This window comes from Magallana gigas, chromosome 3 (assembly GCF_963853765.1).
Source record: "Magallana gigas chromosome 3, xbMagGiga1.1, whole genome shotgun sequence".
Taxonomy (NCBI): Eukaryota; Metazoa; Mollusca; class Bivalvia; order Ostreida; family Ostreidae; genus Magallana; species Magallana gigas.
The window spans coordinates 11,652,869-11,671,342 of NC_088855.1; the positions used below are offsets into that span (position 1 = coordinate 11,652,869).

The 18,474-nt window shown below is 32.0% G+C and overlaps 1 protein-coding gene across 3 annotated transcripts in view; it reads left to right on the top strand.

Annotated features, from left to right (window-relative positions):
• LOC136269466 (stimulated by retinoic acid gene 6 protein-like) overlaps positions 1–18,474 on the top strand; it is a 31,980-nt gene extending 13,506 nt beyond the window's left edge. For all 3 annotated transcript variants that reach the window (XM_034443521.2, XM_020066142.3, XM_066078498.1), the window contains 11 exons: positions 7,954–8,002; positions 9,496–9,594; positions 9,694–9,785; positions 10,207–10,336; positions 10,481–10,607; positions 10,733–10,887; positions 11,453–11,501; positions 12,689–12,806; positions 12,884–13,015; positions 16,634–16,797; positions 17,873–18,474. In XM_034443521.2, coding sequence (XP_034299412.1) covers positions 7,954–8,002; positions 9,496–9,594; positions 9,694–9,785; positions 10,207–10,336; positions 10,481–10,607; positions 10,733–10,887; positions 11,453–11,501; positions 12,689–12,806; positions 12,884–13,015; positions 16,634–16,797; positions 17,873–18,174 — 1,417 coding nt within the window. In that variant the 3' untranslated portion in view covers positions 18,175–18,474. The remainder of the gene's footprint in view (positions 1–7,953; positions 8,003–9,495; positions 9,595–9,693; positions 9,786–10,206; positions 10,337–10,480; positions 10,608–10,732; positions 10,888–11,452; positions 11,502–12,688; positions 12,807–12,883; positions 13,016–16,633; positions 16,798–17,872) is intronic.

The window sequence follows — 18,474 nt, forward strand, 5'->3', positions numbered from 1 at the left end:
TTTCTCGACATTCTTGTCGAAAAAGTCCAAAAATTAATATTATAAAAATGTGCGTAATTTAAATTAGTGTCATGCAAAATAACATATCATTGATTTTAAAATAAATTAACATCGACAAAATCAACTCTCGTCAGTTCTTCAGTACTTTGATTATCTAAATGGAACAAATGTTCTTACAATACCTCATTATAATAATTCTGTATAACGCTTTAACTGATTGGTTCAATATAATCACGTTATAGGGAACTTCATATTTCCTTGTCATCGTCATATTTTTCATCGTATCACATACCCTTCGGAAGCCACGTTAATTTTCATTCCACGCGTCTAAGAAATCCCAAGGATGAGCTTACAAATTATCGGATAACTGGTATAGCATCATTTAAATTCTTTTTATAATAGTAAAGTAACATAGAAAGACCCCGGTAACCATTCACAACGATGTTTGATTTTCAAGTGTTGAAGAACTGTGAAAACCTGATGTATTCTGTATAATTTTGTATAATCACGTGTTGTTCGGTATCATAAACAATTTATTGCATTAACGTTCGGCAGATATGAAAATTAATTACCCCGAAAAAATCATAGAAGTATCGAGAAGTAACTAGATTTAATTATTCACCAGCGGTTGACAAAACAAGTCGGTATTACTCTACGGGGGTATTTATTCTTCTACACGGGTCACAAACTATTCAGTTAACAAGCCCTGTAAATGTAATGCCCGTTTTGATTAAAACATCCAAAAACAAACATTGTGTAAAATAGTTTACCTATATTGAATTTTACATACATCGGTATGTACTCAGAATGTGCAATCTTGTTGTTATACAAGTGTAACATGCTTACGAAAGCTGAAAAAACTAACTTTTTTTCTTTTTCCTAGCAGAATTCCTAATATATCTAATAACTAGAGCAAAGCTCGTGGCAAAGCCACGAGTAGGTCTTCCGTTGTTGCTGCGGGTTAAAAATATATGTAATATGGTGTCAAACGATTATAATGACTAAACTTTCAGTTCTGCTTTTGCTATAAAAACGTGTTGTGATTGAAAGCCTGTATATAAAATGTGTTTTGAACAAGACAGGAAGAAAATGTTTTAGGAAAACTATTTGTCGAACACAGTCTGTGTAATCGTTTCAAAAATTCTATAAAATGTGAGATGTTTAATGGCGAGTTAAATTTTAAAAGGGTAGCAAGCATTGTTATAAACAGTATGTACTCATGATTCATGTCAGGAATTGCAGTTTTTTTTTAAAACCTAACCCGCCTACAAAACACGTAACCTTTTCTCTAAGATAACTTGTTTATTTAAATCTTTCTAAATTTTTGAAGACTATTTGCAAGTTTAAAATTTTTACGTGCTGACAAAATTTAGTAATTAGTCAAAATTGATGGCATCTTTGAGATTTTCTTCAGGGAAATGTGTGTCGTCTGATATTATTTAATGATACGAGTAGATTTGGACATTCAAAATAATATATAATCAGCTAATAAAAAAGATGAGCGGGAGAATTTATGCAAAGGCGAGCATCTAACTTTTACACCAGATGGTGCTGTTTCATAGAGACACCGCTATGTAATGTGAATTTAATAACCTTATATACAGAAATGAATTTTACTTCTCTCGACGATGTAATAATATGCAAAATCCTTATTTTTATGTCAGTGGGTTGACTAATTAAATTTAAAAAAACAACTTCAATTGCGCTTGCGTAAATTGGAATTCTGGGAAGGAATTAGACAGTCCGTGTTAGAGAAATTCGAAGAAGTTATGAAACTGGTCAGTTTCTAGATCAAACTGTGCATTGATGTATTAAAAGACTATCATTGGTATCGTCTGTAGCCATGGTCCGGAATCCGTATGTGCAATCATACATTGTATGTACATCGATACACCTATACCTCCTCACCTACAGCCATACAAATGAGGGTGCAACCTTCATATACACAAGCATATTAGTATTATAATTCTGGAAACTATTTATCTTGTATTTAATATATTGGGTATTCATTGTTCACATAAAAGCCACCTATATTCCACTGGCTGTAGCTAACCTTGTAAGTAAATTAAGTTAAACTCAATAAATGGGTGCAATTGATGTCGCCATGAAATTACAAAAAAATTAAAATCAGCAGAATTGTAATTGATTTTGTAATACAAAGTTAGTTCATAAGTGTTTCCAAAACACATAAAAAGATCAATGGAATGCGTTTATTTTCAGCGAGAAATCTATACAAAATGCCTAAACTGACATGTTCGTTACTGTCGCCATTTTGATAATTACATTTTGAAGAGGATGTTTTGCCATATAAACTGGACAATGTGCGGATTAAGTTCTTACATATTATTTTTCAGTATGAAAATTTAATGATTTAAAAGACAACAAGTTATTTTCACTAGTCCAAGAATTACTTAAATTATTTTGAACATTGTCTCCAGTTTCGATGTAATCTCCGTTACTTTAGATATATAACCACTGCAAGAGTTGTACATTCCATTAAAAAATACAAAAATCTTATCAAGAACATTACGAGGTCTTTTTGTCCACATAAATGTTAAAAAAATTCATATAATTCCTTTTGACTAATCATATCAGTACGAAAAACAAAAAAAGTCTGAGCGTAGATTTAAGACTGTAATGTTCGTTACTGCTATAACTGAGAAAGTAAATGCAACAACTGTTCAACTTGAGTATTGAACATACGATAAGCATTTGTCGCCATCAAAAACTGTCTTTGATAAACACTACAATTTTATTTTGAAGCCGCCTAGGTACATAAATGTTGGTTACTAAATGTTCGTTACCGAAATGTTCGTTATGATATTTTTACGAAACTCTTTGTAATTTCAATCCTAGCTCAAATTGGTTGATGCAAATAAAACACGTGACAAATTGTTGATACATCAACATTCGCCATTAAGGCCAAGGACAATTAGACAGCATTATTCCTGCTAAAACCATCTAAACGTCTGACCCCATCAGTATGCATACACCTTCATAAGGATTTATTAGTTTATATTATGTGTATCGAACAATTTTAAATGGGTACATAAAACAAAAGTCATGTAGATCAGTTCTTGTATTATAAACGATCCACATGTTTATTCATATCTTTGTAGTATATCTCAAAAAAGAATGAAATGTCCGTTACCTATTGTAACGAACATTTCAATAGACAAGCATTGTAATTTTTAACAACTATTGCAATTATGAATAACTTTAAATTGAAATCAAACACACATTTTTATTTTAGCATCATATTTGATTAATTTCTGGCTACTCAAGTGGGATTTATCTCATAAATTGCATCGTAGATCAACGTAGGACAGGCACTTATAAAATTACATAATATAATTCAGCATTTAAAACAAACGTATGAATAAAGGCTGTTAAAAAAACCCTGAATAAACACATATTTATATATTTTTGAAATTATGTTATACCTATCAATAGGAAATACGTGAGCATAATGGAGTATCTTCAAATTTTATCCTTGTAAACTAGAGTAACGTACATTTCATACGAAAGTAACAAACATTTCATTGACATTTTTACACTCAAAGAAATGGTAAACAGCGAAATCATCTAATTTGTTAACAGCAAATAGGCCAAATCAAGAGCCAAAACCCTTGGGAAAGTCTTAAAGATTATTTCTAATCGATAATGAATTTTGGGGAAAACTTGATAATCTTTAGGTAACGGACATTTCCTAAAGCTGATTCAAAAACAGTTTAAATATGTTACTCTGAGCTACTATGGTTTTGTTGATGTTTAAGTTGCTATTTCTATTTTAAATACTTCATCATTTACAAGAAACAAAAAGTTTTATAAAGAATTTAATTAAGATTTATACATTTTGCACATTGTAACGAAAATTACAACACTGGTCTCTGTTATATTACAAACAATATGTTGGTTTTTTAAAGATGTTTTTGTAATTAATCCGAAGTGTACTACATTTTCCAAAAACAAAACATTTGCTTAAGAAATTAAACTTATTTTAAAATTCATGTATCTAAACTTATTTCTGTGCAATATTTCATACACAAATGAACATAAAATCGATTTATACCCATCAGTATCAGTATCAATATTAATTGAAAATAGGATAAGTATCAGTCACTGTATTTGTAGGATGAACATAAATACTATGCAAGATGACCCTTTAGATATGTTTTTAATTTTGATATAGCAATTGTTTATTCTGTAATGTGCGTTACAATAGAGGTACTATTTTTTCAATCTCTGTTTGAAAGATTTATCAAAGCTTTTGATTTTCTTTAAATGGTTAGATGTTTTGGTGTTAGTTAAATGAATAAAATTTGAGCAAACCGGTAGTTTAGTCTTTGTCTATCAAATATGAAATAGTTTGTATGATTAAATTATATGACATGACATTTGATTTTGTAAAAACATATTCGGGTCCGTTCTTTTAGCTGACAGTAGATAGAAATTAATCGGAAGTATCAGCAAAAACCTAATACTGGTTTGCAGCTATTTTATGTACTTAATATAAAAAATAAAATTTATTAGGGTCCTTTCCCTTTTATGTCTCTTTGAAGCACTTACAAGCCACAGGTGGATTAGTAACGGATATTTCCTAGCACTTTAATCACAGAAAAATGGTCAATGTTTAAAATGAGCTCACAATAAAACGCTTTCTTTGATGTTGAAAAAAATTGAGAAAAATAAAGCTTATATATTAATCTTTTGGAAAAACAATATTCCACCGATGAGGACACTGTTTCATTTTTCTTCCAATACCCACCTTTATTTGCACTCATTTATTGAGTTTGAGTGGCATGCATTACAACCTCATAATACACAACTTCAATTAAAAGTTGTTTTTTTAAATCAATTTCCATACAATTAGCAATAAATAAAATTCCCAATAACGCACATCTATCTCACTTAAGTGTAACTTTGAGAAGCGCATATATTTTTGGGAGGCAGATATATCGCTATATTATAGCCTGCAAGTCAAGTGAATTATCATGATGGTCTTTCAAAGAAATAAGAAATCCGTCGACAGTTGTAGTACTTTGATGATTTCTATGGCGAACGACTGCATTGCATAATGTAGTCGTATTTCCCAAGAAAAAAATTGTCTTTGTCTTCAAACTTTTAATTATAATATATCATGAATTATTATGTTCATAACTATAAAAGTTTAGCGTGATCAACAGGTTAATTTATTAGCCACATTCTTAGGTTACGATTTCACATCTTTAATGTGAAGATGATTGACTTAGAATAATAGTCTTATTGTTTATAAAAGCACCCTTCCAGTTGTTACTCAATTACATATGTTCTGAGTTGTGTGCGCTGAAGCGACACAAGATCTTCGGTCGCACGTGGCGATTGAATTAACACAGACTGACCGAATAAACACACGGGTGGGAAAATTAAACACGTTGAGGAGAAAATGTTACACATGAGAAGAAGTCACCAAAAATGATTTTCGACAGATCTGGATATCTTTTCGCCAATTTAAAAAAATCCAGCGCGAGCACTTGTCAGAGGGGCGGGAGGAGGGGGGACACAGCACTGAGTTCGCTTCCACACTGAAACGAACAACCATGTAGAAAAACTACAGAGTGATTAATATGTGACTGATATAATCTATTAATCTTAAGTTGTTTAAAACTCATGTGAATATTCTTTTAAATAATCATCAAATGCCTCAATTCAGGACAATTCAGGACATTCTTTTATCGTGCTAGCACCTACCGCAAACATGTACATGTAACATGGAACTTTGATTAAAATTTGATTTGATTTTTAAACTACCTTGTACGCTATTGTATAATTAAATCAATGCTTAATCAACTGTACAAGTAAAATAAATTTATTTATTTTCGTCTTAAATCTATATAATAGTTGAAAACATAATAAAATATACTTCTGTCCGTGCAAAATATGAAACATGAACGCGTGATAAGGTACATATAGAAGAACACGAGCCGACCGCAGATCACTTGTCCACTCGCGCTGGATCTCCTCGGCCATGTGCGAGGGATAATCATCATTTAATTTTTTTTTTTGGGGGGGGGGGGGGGTTAAATTTTTTTAGATATACAAACCAACCATTAATTTATGTCTGACTATGTTTCCGATTTGGAGTAATATCTTTCATTAATATTCAGTTACACTCAAATGTTTAATTAAATAAATACAAGATGGACAAACTTTTATAATTTAAAATTAAAACAGTTCTTGTATTTACGGCTATATAAACTCAAACACGTTTATCTTCATCTAAGTGTGCGTCGCGGTGTGTGAATCCTGTGTATTAGATAACCGCTTACCGCTAGTAGTGCAGCCGTGGCTGATCGGCCGTGGACGAAGGATAGATTACGTAAAGGTACAACGCACAGACACGCACATCTCAGAACCCAGGAAGATTTGAAAAGTTTGCCGTATAACGACCATGTTCTATCAAATAGACGTTCTTTATTTTAAACTTAAAACCCACAATTGATCTTTGTCTGATATTGCTTTAGATTGAGAATGACATTGCTTTTATTAATTAACTGAACGATTTTTTCATTGACACCCAATCGTTTAGTCCATAAACTTTTATGTGTAATCAAAACTACAACAATTTTTGAGTTCGCGACTAAATAAACTCATTTGTGAGAGACGCAACTCTCGTGTATTAGATAACCGCTGACCGCTAGGTAACCCAGCCGCGACCATGATGACCGATTTTCTCGGCCGCGGGCGAGGGAGAGTTTCATTTACTTGGCCAAATGCCGCGAGTACTGGTCAACACGTATTACTTTTTACCCGAATATTATGCACTACCCGAACACAAAAACAGTTTTATGAGATCAATAAAGTCACAAACAACATTTCTTGCAGCGACGCCCATATCGAAAAATTTACCGTTTTAGAGTTATGAAGCAAAGACTTTTAAGGGATCTAGACCCCTCATTTTAGGAACTAGCCCCTTTGTTATGGTATCAAATGAAAGCTCTTGATATTCTGCACAACTTTTATTCTATATGTGTCTAGAAAAAATTTACAACTAAAAAGTTAATGAGCAAAGATATAAGCAAAATTTAACATTTTTTGAAACATAAATTTCGATGTAATTTTTTAAGCAGTATACGTGTGTTAATCAAACATGTAAAACTAGGAGGACAACGTTCAAGATGTCTACATTAAAGATTTGTAAATTAAAACTACTTGCTACGGATCTACTCGGAGCCTTTGCAGGTACACGAGACCCACTAAAAAAATATTCAAAGGGGAATAACTCAAAACCGGAAGTAGCGATTTCACCATATTTTTTGCTATAGTAAGCTATTGTCATTTACAATAAACCCTGAAAATTTGAATAAAATCTAATGACAAACAAGCGAGATATTACAGTTTAAAGAAACGTCTAGAAGAAAAAGAAGAAGAAAAATAATAATGAAGAATTTCCAACAGAATCAGTACAAGGTCTTCCGTTGGAAACGGAAGACCTTAATAAAGTATATCATAGTGAAAAAAAAATTGTCACCTTGTCCGTTTTTTGTGGGTTTTTTTTTTCGCTCATCTAACCTGAAAGCTCAAGTGAGCTTTTCTGATCCCTTTTTGTCCGGCATCAGTCCGTCCGTCTGTTCGTCCGTCCGTATACTTTTCACATTTTCAACTTCTTCAATCTGTAGAACCACTGGGTCAATGTTAACCAAACGTGACACAAAGCATCATCAGTAACAGGAATATTATATATATATATATATATATATATATATATATATATATATATATATATATATATATATATATATATATAATCTTTTTGAAAATTCTTCTTAAAGCCATTTGACCTAAAGAATACATGAACGTCCAGGTCTGCTTAGAAATTATATCGTGTAGTTAGGGCATAAAATAATCTAAATTTGAATTAAGTACTTGTTGGAATAATAATAATGATTCAACTTTGTTTCCATACTGTTGTAGGACATCTGTTATGTTTGCAAGAAGTTACATATGTGAGGTATCGAGATGGGTAAGGAAATAATGAATTTAAAAGCTAACAAATCAACGATAGACAACATTGTTTAAGTAATCCGTGTTTTGTTGGCTGATATTATAGAGATTGTGTATAAATTATACAAGGCTTTCATATTGAAATGTGTTATTTAAGCATTGAATGCTTATTTTGGATGTCGTCGGTCATATAACAGACTAGGCAGTACAGACAAATTGAATACAGCGCGGTATGCTACATGTAATTTGTCTGCACCGTGTTGGTGTGTTATAGGATCGACGACCTCCAAAACTAGGCATTCAATGCTTATATTTATATTTTCAAACTAATGTCTATTTGTATGAACTATTGTGTTAGTCGCTCTAAAGCCATAATTTACACTCTTAGTCAGGGATAGGAAACAGTTTACATGGAACAGCCATATTAACATGCTATTTAGGTCGCTTCCGCGTCTTTAGATAAAGTACCAGAAAATTTGTCAATTTTTTCTCTTTATTGACGAAAAGACAATTAACAATTATTTTCAATTAGAACACATCAAGTTGATCATGCAAGTTTTAACATTTCAATTAATCTTACATAAAAATATACTCAAAACCGCGTGATGATGTTTTTATATGTGCTCCTGGCGCATGAATCAGCTAAGTGTATTCAATCTATCATGTTTTTTTAAGTATACACTCTCAGAACTGCAGCGGTGTGTACATACAAATTGAGTAACGCGCGTTAGCGCGTTATGAAAATTTGTATGCACACATCGCTGCAGTTATGAGAGTGTATACTTAAAAAAATCATGATTTAATGCTTATATTTACATTATTTTAACTTCTTGCCTTGTCTGCATATGTGATTCATACCTTAAAATTCCTATCTTATCCTAAGGGAAAGTTAATATTGATGGAAGAGCCACAGTAACAGCAACAAGCGTGAACTTTGATTTTCGCTTGTGACGTTGCAGTTTACAGCGTTCAACGTTTGTGACGTCATAATTAAACTCGTTAATTTGACCTTTGACTACTTGTTGCATTTAGAGGCATTTGAAGATCACAGAATTTAATGGAAAAACACAGTAGAATGTAAATATAGGAAATTGAAGGTCGCATGTTTTCAATGCGAAAATAAGGGGGAAATACACACTGAATTTTTATATTTGTAAATGACAGAGCTTATCGAGTCTTTTTTCTTTCACATTTGAAATATTCGTTATTGTCATTGATGATTCATTCAATTTGATAAGTTTCTAAATTTATTTTTGGATTTATTTTTTGTATTGTTTAAACAAAATATAAACTTGAACAACTTAAGTAAACAATTTTTTTTTTGCAAGCAAGAGATCGCTTGAAATATTTCTGAATATCATTTGTATTTGAAGTTTAATAATAAAATTTATGAGAAACTGTGCATGTTAGAGGCGCTTTTTTGTCTAAATTTTCGAAATCGCGTACATTAAGTCTGCCATATTTGTTGTGAGATCTGCTCATTATTTGTCCATAATTTTTCTATATTTTCAGTACTGGGCTCTGTATGCTGTTACGCTTGTCAGTGAAATCTACATCATGGTTTTGTTTGTCTACCGATTTTACACAGCCATATTTAAAAAATCCAAATTTGTAAGAATATTTTCGTTTAAAATTCTTGGTTGAATTCTATACCCATAAAATTCCATTTATTAAACAATTCTTGTATTCTGGTTTTTTTTCTGAATTCAGCACAAAGAAGACCTAGTGAAGATTGACCAAGTTTTGCATGTTAAGAAACTTCTGGTGGCACCCAAATCAAATATAGAGAAAAACGATATTAGGTATATGTCTATAGGTTTATCTGCGTGATTCCTTGCCTTTACCTTTACACACACACACACACACACACACTCTCTCTCTCTCTCTCTCACTCTCTCTCTCTCTCTCTCTCTCTCTCTCTCTCTCTGAGAGTTTTGTTATAAAAATTGTATATTAACAGATATAATATATTAGTTCACTACTTCTAATTAAGTCATAAACATTGTGAACAATTTTGCTCCGTTTTAAAGCAGTTTTGATTTTTTTAAATTTGAATTGTTAATAAGGATATCATTAGGTACAGTATTTTTTTAAAAAGAACATGAACATATAATTTATTTATCAATAATATATATTAAAGAAATTAGTACAGATGTATAAGTTTATAGCTCAGTATGTTTTTAAATAAGTCAAGTTAAAAAATACACATTTCCTTATTAATAGACAAAGAATTGTTTCGTATTCGGAGACCGTTTTGACAGAAGCAAAGCTATGTTGTCTTCACAAAAGCCTGTATCGGTGTACAACAAGGACTCTTGCTATCAATATCATTGTCCTACTTGTGTTCTACTCGGTAATTATATTATTCTTTCGCTATTTTTATTAACTTCAGGCATCTTTTTAAATCATTTTATTTTCATTCTTGTATCAGATATTTAAGATACAAATTTCACAGTTGACCATATTATATGAATAATAACTGATGATTTATTTGTAGAATTTTCTAGCGACGATTTATCTAGGAGAGATATTTGAGAGTTTGTTGTCGAACTTGGCGGATCTTGTCTTTAATATTTCAATGAATGTTCACGAACAGATTGTCATTTTATCGGACGTCATTAGAGGTAGTGTTGTATTGTAAACATCTCTATGAACTACATTTCTAAAAACAAATACATTAACAATTAATATGTGAATCATATGGCATTTTAAAATAATAGCATTTCTATTTTTTTTTGTCTTAATTTAGTGTCGTTGATAATCAGCAACATCACATCAGCTGTTTATCTGATGACCAACATGGTCCTTATCTACCGGTCTCAGAGACAACATCTTATGAAAAGATGGAGAGGAGACAAATCTTTTATTCCCAGTCAATGCAAACTTGATCACTCAGAAATGCTGGTAAGAGTTAATCTTACTGTCATGCAGTGTTTCATATAGAACCATTTTAACAAGACCTTGTACTTTCCGTAGGATGCAACTACATGTATCTTCTTCTTGCATCGAAACAAGTTTAAAACGACGTGGGTTTTAAGTGAAATATACACAGATTGCATTGTTTTAGCTTAAAAGCGAAACAAATCATGTTGATTTCAAAGAGCCAAGGCTGAATGGCCAGTAGCGAAATAGACAGACCTATGTCACATTGATGTTTGACACAACTACCCAAAGTCCAAGCAGTTTAGATAGTACTATAATATGCACAATTTCCATGATACAGCATTTGAATTAAACACGATGCAATATACTATTTTAATATAAAGATTGATTTTTCCTGACTTTTTTTTTAGAAAAGGTTAACTTATGTTGCACGAAAAATGAATTACATGTAGTTGGCAACGTTAGCTAAAACTAATTAAGTCCTGGGTGGCATATTATGTAAAAAAAAAAAAAAAAAAAAAAAAAAAAAAAGTGACATATGTTTTTTAACAATCAAAAATACTACTTGTCTATTTATTTTTTTTAGGTAAAAAATCTAATGTATGCTGGGCACCAGGTTTCATACCTTATTGCAGGTCTGATTGATTTGATTACCATAATATAATTTAAAAAGTGTTGTTTTTCCTTTAAACAAATGAATTTTAATTTAAAAAACCGGGAGACAAGGTCTAGTATTGTTTTGAGTAGCAATTCTACGTAATAAGAACAGTTACTGAAAGGACCTAGACACGATTTTACTTACTTTTAATGTACAGAGTGATTACGTCGGATATTCTAAATGCTTGCTGTTAGAAGTCAAGTTGCACGGGAGATATAGAGGTTATATATTTACATCCACTTAGTACGATTCCCTTTATAATTATTTCTCACGGACATTAATTGTAATTCAGAGCTGTATAGAACCTGTCAGGACTGAAATCGACACGATTTAACCAGTTTATCAATCGGTCGAAGCCTTCAGAAACCTAAGATCACAGACTGCACGTAATAATCATGATAATGTCATACTCCCATAGAAGACCATAGAAGACAATCAGGCTGTTTCTTTAATTTTATTCAACGCACTGATGTACATTAACAATAATTAAGTTAATTTATCTTTTTAGGACCAGTTTATTAATTTGTTTTTGTTTGATTTATGTGGGTTATGAAGGTAGCGATCATTGCAGAAAAAATAAACCTTATACGGGATATGTTCATGTATCACCAAAGAAAGCATTTTATTTTTAAGGAAAATAAAGCTTAATTAAAGTCTCTTTTTGTTCACAAAATAATGTACTGTTCATATATTTTCTTAATCTTGCCTCATGGCAAAAGGAATAAATTGATTCATTTTGTTGATAAATAAAATTTCCACCAACTATTGAAGATTTAATGGAGACGAAAACCAAGACGACACACATGTGAACAATATGAAGATACGCGCTTTGTCTACAAGCAAACTATTCTGTACTCTATTATCTCGCTTGTAATTCGATATTTAAAAAAAAGTGGATGAGGCATTAAAGCATGCATGTTAACCATACTAGACATTAAAACAGAAAAACAAAATTAGACATTTTGTGCCTTAATCGTGTCCAGGTCCCAATAATGGAAGATATGTTATTGATAACGCAATTTTGTTATGAAAAGATCGATATATTAAAAGAACCCTAGATAAGATTTTACGGTTTTCTATAATAGAACCAGAGATAAGTTTTTCAGTAATAGAATGAAGTAATTAAAAGAACTTGTAATAAAACTACATTATGAATTTTTTTAGGTTACGGGCTCTTCCAATCAGTGGTGATTGCCGTTTGCATCCTGTTATCTTACTTTTGTATTTTGCCAATAATGAAAAAGGTTCCAGAAGTGTTTCTGACACCACTGGAATTTGTTTTGTAAGTATTAAACTTATCTTTTTTTATAATATATATTTTTCCTTATCCTATCTATAACCTGTTTTTGTCTACTGCAGACCTGGTGTGATCTTTTTGTTTGTCCTGAGGTTCATTCTTCGATTCATCAGCAGTCGTGTGTTCCTACAAAATCATTATCTAAGTTCTGACAATGGAAAGCACTGGGAAAAGGCACTGGCTCTGGATAACAGGTAGTTTGAATTGCAATAAAAACATTTAAAAATAATTTTATGAATTATATTTTTTGGTATGTTATAGAGACAAAAAAGATTTAGCTGGCAAAATTATGCTGAATTTTTCGAAGACGAATGACAGACCTCCAATTGTGAATGAAACTGTTGCTTACTTTCAGTAACATTTTAGCTCACCTGAGCTGAAAGCTCAAGTGAGCTTTTCTGATCACATTTTATCTGTCGTCCGTCCGTCTGTTCGTAAACTCTTTACATTTTCAACATCTTTTCAAGAACTGCCGGGCCAATTTCAACCAAACTTGGCACAAATCACCCTTAGGCAAAGGGAATTCAAAGCTGTGAAATTTAAGGATCACACCCTTTTTCAAGGAAAGATAATTAGAAATTAATGAAAATTTTTGAGAAATGTTCTTCTTCTCAAGAACCATTTGACCAGGAAAGCTGTAACTTGCAAGGAGGCATCCTCAGGTAGTGTAGATTCAATGTTGTGAAAATCATGACCCCCGGGGGTAGGTTGGGGCGACAATGGGGAGTCAAAGTTTTACATAAGAATATATCGAGTAAATCTTTAAAAATTTTCTTCTCGGAAACTAATCGGCAAAGAAAGCTGAAACTTGTGTGGAAGCATTCTCATGTATTGAAGATTCAAAGTTGTGAAAATCATGAGCCCTGGGGGTAGGGTCTGGCCACAATGGGGGGTCAAAATTTTACATTGGAATATATTAAGTAAATCTTTAAAAATCTTCTTCTCAGAAACTAACAGTCAGGAAAGCTGAAACTTGTGTGGAAGCATGCTCAGGTAGTGTAGATTCAAAGTTGTGAAAATCATGACCCCCCGGGGGTAGGGTGGGACCACAATGGGGGGGGGGTCGAAGTTTTACATAGGAATATATTGAGTTAATCTTTAAAAAATCTTCTCATGATGCAATCAGCCAGGAAAGCTGAAACTTGTGTAAAGGCATACTCAAGTATTGTTGATTCATAGTTGTGAAAATTATGATCGCCATGAGGTAGGATGGGGCTACAATTGGGGGGGGGGGGGTCACAAGAGGTTCAGATTTTGATGTAGGTTTATATCCCATACATAAACAATTGTTAAGGATCGTTTTGAGAACTACAGTACCCAACATGTGATAGACTATAAAATCATCGTGTCTTATGATTAAGGGGCTTATGATTATAAACATAAGAATATCCAGGGGGAAATGGATTTTATTTACACAGGATCTACATGTGATATTGTACATTGTCCAGATAGTTTGTATCATGACTCCATTATCTATTTTCGATTCTCAGCAAAGTTCGATAACTCTAAATTAGCCAGATATCTTTCATTCGTACCATAAATCTGACTTTTATAGAGACAATTTTAGTTTAGTATTCTACTTCTAGTATAACCATCAGTTACACAACTGCATGCTTGGCGTAGTGGATCCACGGAGCACTCCCACTTATATACATCTTGATATAGACTTCGAGCCAATCGATGCACTGCAAATTTTTTTTACTCAACTTGTTTCTTCATTCAATTCTATCCATCGTAGGCAAATATACAATAACTTTATAAAATACATTGATACTCTCTAAAAATCATTTTATATCATTCAAATTATAAAGGTTGAAAGTAAAATATCATTCTTTTGATGAAAAAATGAGGCTCATGAGGATCGAAACCTAAAGCTGATTTTATCAGACCTATTGTTCCTCAGGTGAGCGATGTGGCCCATGGGCCTCTTGTTACATTTCTTCGGCAGTATTTCTAAAATAAACTTCAATAGATTTTTATCGTATTAGACGATATCTTTATTCGTTAATCATTTGATATTTATTCGTTTGATGAGATACTGGCGCTTCTGATTGGTCGAAAAATTTCTTTGATACCAGTCAATCCATAAAATTCATGAAATAGAAAATGAAGCGTCTTTCCACGATTTCGTCTGTTAAGGATATGTTCAATAATTACGGCGAGGCTGGCTGTTCCAATTCAAGGAATGGCTTGTAGATCTACACTTTCACGGTAACATTGCTGTTCAAATTTAATAACGTTAAATTAACACACGTTCAGTACAGTACATGATCGGTCATCAGAACAAGCATCGTAAAGCAAAGCTACATGTATGAGTAGTGCATCAACTCCTTCGGCGTATTCCAAGCGACAGACATATCATAGTTATGTACCTTACTGGCTATCGAGTTACCCAATTTTTACAAAAGTTGCACATACATACTATCATGTGTCGACATATCAACTATTTTCATCCACGATCGCATCTCATTGCATGGTTATGCCCAGTTGCATAATATTCCACTTTTAACGAATCTTACTGCACAATGAATAATATCACAAGTCATCGTATTTATTTTCCTTCGTTTTCAATTCATTCTGTTCAGATCTCAACTCTCAATTTTTGTTTAATCCATTAAAGTCTGCTCAATAGCTCTTCACTAGCTGAAGCCTCATCCATTTTGAATATTGTTGCTGATGTTGTTTTGTGTTTATACGCGCCGCTTTATTTACATTATTTACATTTTTGATCAATGACATTTCACATTTTATGATTTGAAAATGTTTTTTTAAATGATAAGTAATGAATTTGATAATTTTTTAATTGATTGACATATCAAAGAAAAACTGACTGCGAAACTTTATCATCTATGCACTACGCGCAATTATTAAATTGATTTCTTAAAAGAACAAATATCACTAGACATGATCAATGATGCCGCTTTAATACAGCAATGTAAAACCATCGTATTACTAATAAAAACTATTGGTATATTAAATCTTTTCGCAGTATTCATTGCAAATAAAGAATTCATATTGAAAAAAACCGATAATATAACTGCCCAAGATGTATCCATTTTATTAATTTCCAAAAGGACTATGTGCGGTATGGTCAAATATCTTCCCCCGATTTCCACAAATTTGAAAAAAAATCAAATCTTCATAAATCGTTGTACAGAGGATGTCTATCACTTTAATCTTGTCATAATTGCTCATTCGCTGTTTATCTATGACGTCCCCTAAATGACTTTATTCCAGAAAATTTGCAAACAGATGAAAATAATCACGTTTTTGCTTTATGCTTTGCATTTGTAAGTATATAGCGCAGGTCTGCTCAAGTAAGGTTTTAACATATGTTTTTCTTGAGATAGTTATACACATTATGCTACAAGATGGTACTTGAGCAAGCCTGCACTCGATGTTTCCCAGTCAAAAAACTATCGGAAAACACCCAGATTTTGCTACTTAACATCAATTTATCAAAATAAGGCAATCTTCATGACGTCATTTCTACATTAAAACGTCATTGTGGTGATAACCTTTTACACCCATATTTTCAAAATGATTTGACTATCTTTCACCTTATTTTTTAAGGTCTTTATAAAACTGATTTGGGGGGGGGGGGCAAAAAATGCATAATACCGCACATAGTTCTTTAGGAAATAACTTTTGATACGATAAAGATGTAAATTTTATTAAATCATAATCACCCTGCACAAGCATACGTAAAACCTTTTGGACAAGAAAAGGTGAAACGTTGTATATTATTAGTTGTAAGCTGTTACCCAGGAAAAATTAATTCATGTAAAAAGGCTTTCTTGGTTTTTTTTCAGACGGGTATACCAGAACTTGTCATTTTTCCTGTTTTTCTACTATATCCTGACTGGGTTGTACCGATGTACATTCCGTGTCCTGACTTCTATCTGTATAAATGTATTCTACATTGCACGTATGGACAAACCATTACTGATTCCTGGGTTTGAGCGTTTTGACATAGGTTTGTTTCTTATAAATTTTCAAATGCGTTTTTGAATACTTATTATATATGTTTATTTTTTTTAACAAGACCGAGTACATATCGTGTACGCACGCTTTCGCGCAGCGTTTCATTTGTAATGTGACGTCATCTTTTTGCTTTGTTGACGCCGTGCCGTAATAGTTTCAACTGCAGATATTCAGCGGAATTTGTTGAAAATAGCTCGATTGATGCGTAAAATTGATATTATGTTAATATTGTGGAATAAACATAAATGTCTCGAAGTATAAGCTATATTTGGCTATATATAAGCTATACACGTTTTCTTAACCCGCCTAAATATAGCTTAATACATATATTTCAAGATAGTAACCATGCCGTTTATATTAATGACCCTTAATATGTGATGTTATATATTTATTTATTACTTAGATATGTCTGAATGTTTTATATAATACGATAAAGATAACCATTTCCGCCTTAGTCAAACAGAAAATAGCTATTTCTGACAAATCTGGAAAACTGTGCATACAAAAAACAAGTTTGATAAGACCCCTGGAACAAACCAGGAGGTAAACGGTTTTTTTTTTTATTTCATCATTTAATGCTTTTTAGCATTAACCTTAATATGTAGAACAGAAAAAGAAATCCCTAGGACAGACGTTTTTTAAAAATGTGAAAACTGTGCAAAATTGATACATTTCAAGCAAAATCCCATAAGGGCCTATGTTAAAAATCAACAAACTCTGAGATCCCCTAAACAAACGGTTTGGTAAATGTCTTATTTTTTTATAATTATATCAGTAAAAATTCATGTAAAAAATTTCATTCAAAAATCTAGGGCAGAACAAATTAGACCCGGTCTCGTTAACTCTAATTATGTTAAATGCATTATATGATTACCGTGTTTTTTATTAGAATGTGTTTTACCGCAATTAAACGCGTCAAAGTAAATATTTGACATAGTAAAATAAATTTTAAAACAAGAACTAGTATTTTAGAAAAAAACCAGTTATCATACAAAAAGTTCTTATGCGAGTAATTGATAACCTTCGTGATCTCGAATCTTGATCTGTTTTTATTTTATAACTACAAGGGTATATGACTTACCTTGGATTCTTGGAGGTTGAGCTTCATCAATGTCATCCAGTAGTTGTTGTCTGTTGTAATTTGCTGATGAAATCTGCGAGTCCTCTATCATCAAGCCAGAACATAAGTTTAGAGTCACCTATGGGGGCATGTAAGAGAAATAAAATGTCCAAAATATACACACGAAAAGTGAGAAACAAGTGGCAAAAGATGAAGACATTGATCTTGAACCAGAATCTTTGTAATGAATCGAAATCAAATGTTTCTTTTCAAACGCCACGTCCAGCAAAGTTGAATTTGGTTCAATAAAAGTTTAATCATTATTTTGTCACAAATTCAATTTACTTTGGATGACCAATTGTTTAGTCTGTACTTTTCATTATTTTGTTTGTAAAAAGGGTTTTGATGTTTAAACAGTTATTAGGTAAACATCTCTGTAAATGTGTTCAAATTTTATAGATATTTTGAATCTGTTCTATTCTTCAGTAGCTTTACAGTGTATGTTCATTATTTTATGTTCATATTGTTTTATGAAGGAAACCTGTACCCTGCAAAAATGTTATTGTTGCATTATTTTTTCCTGTTAAAAATCATGAGAAAACTATATAT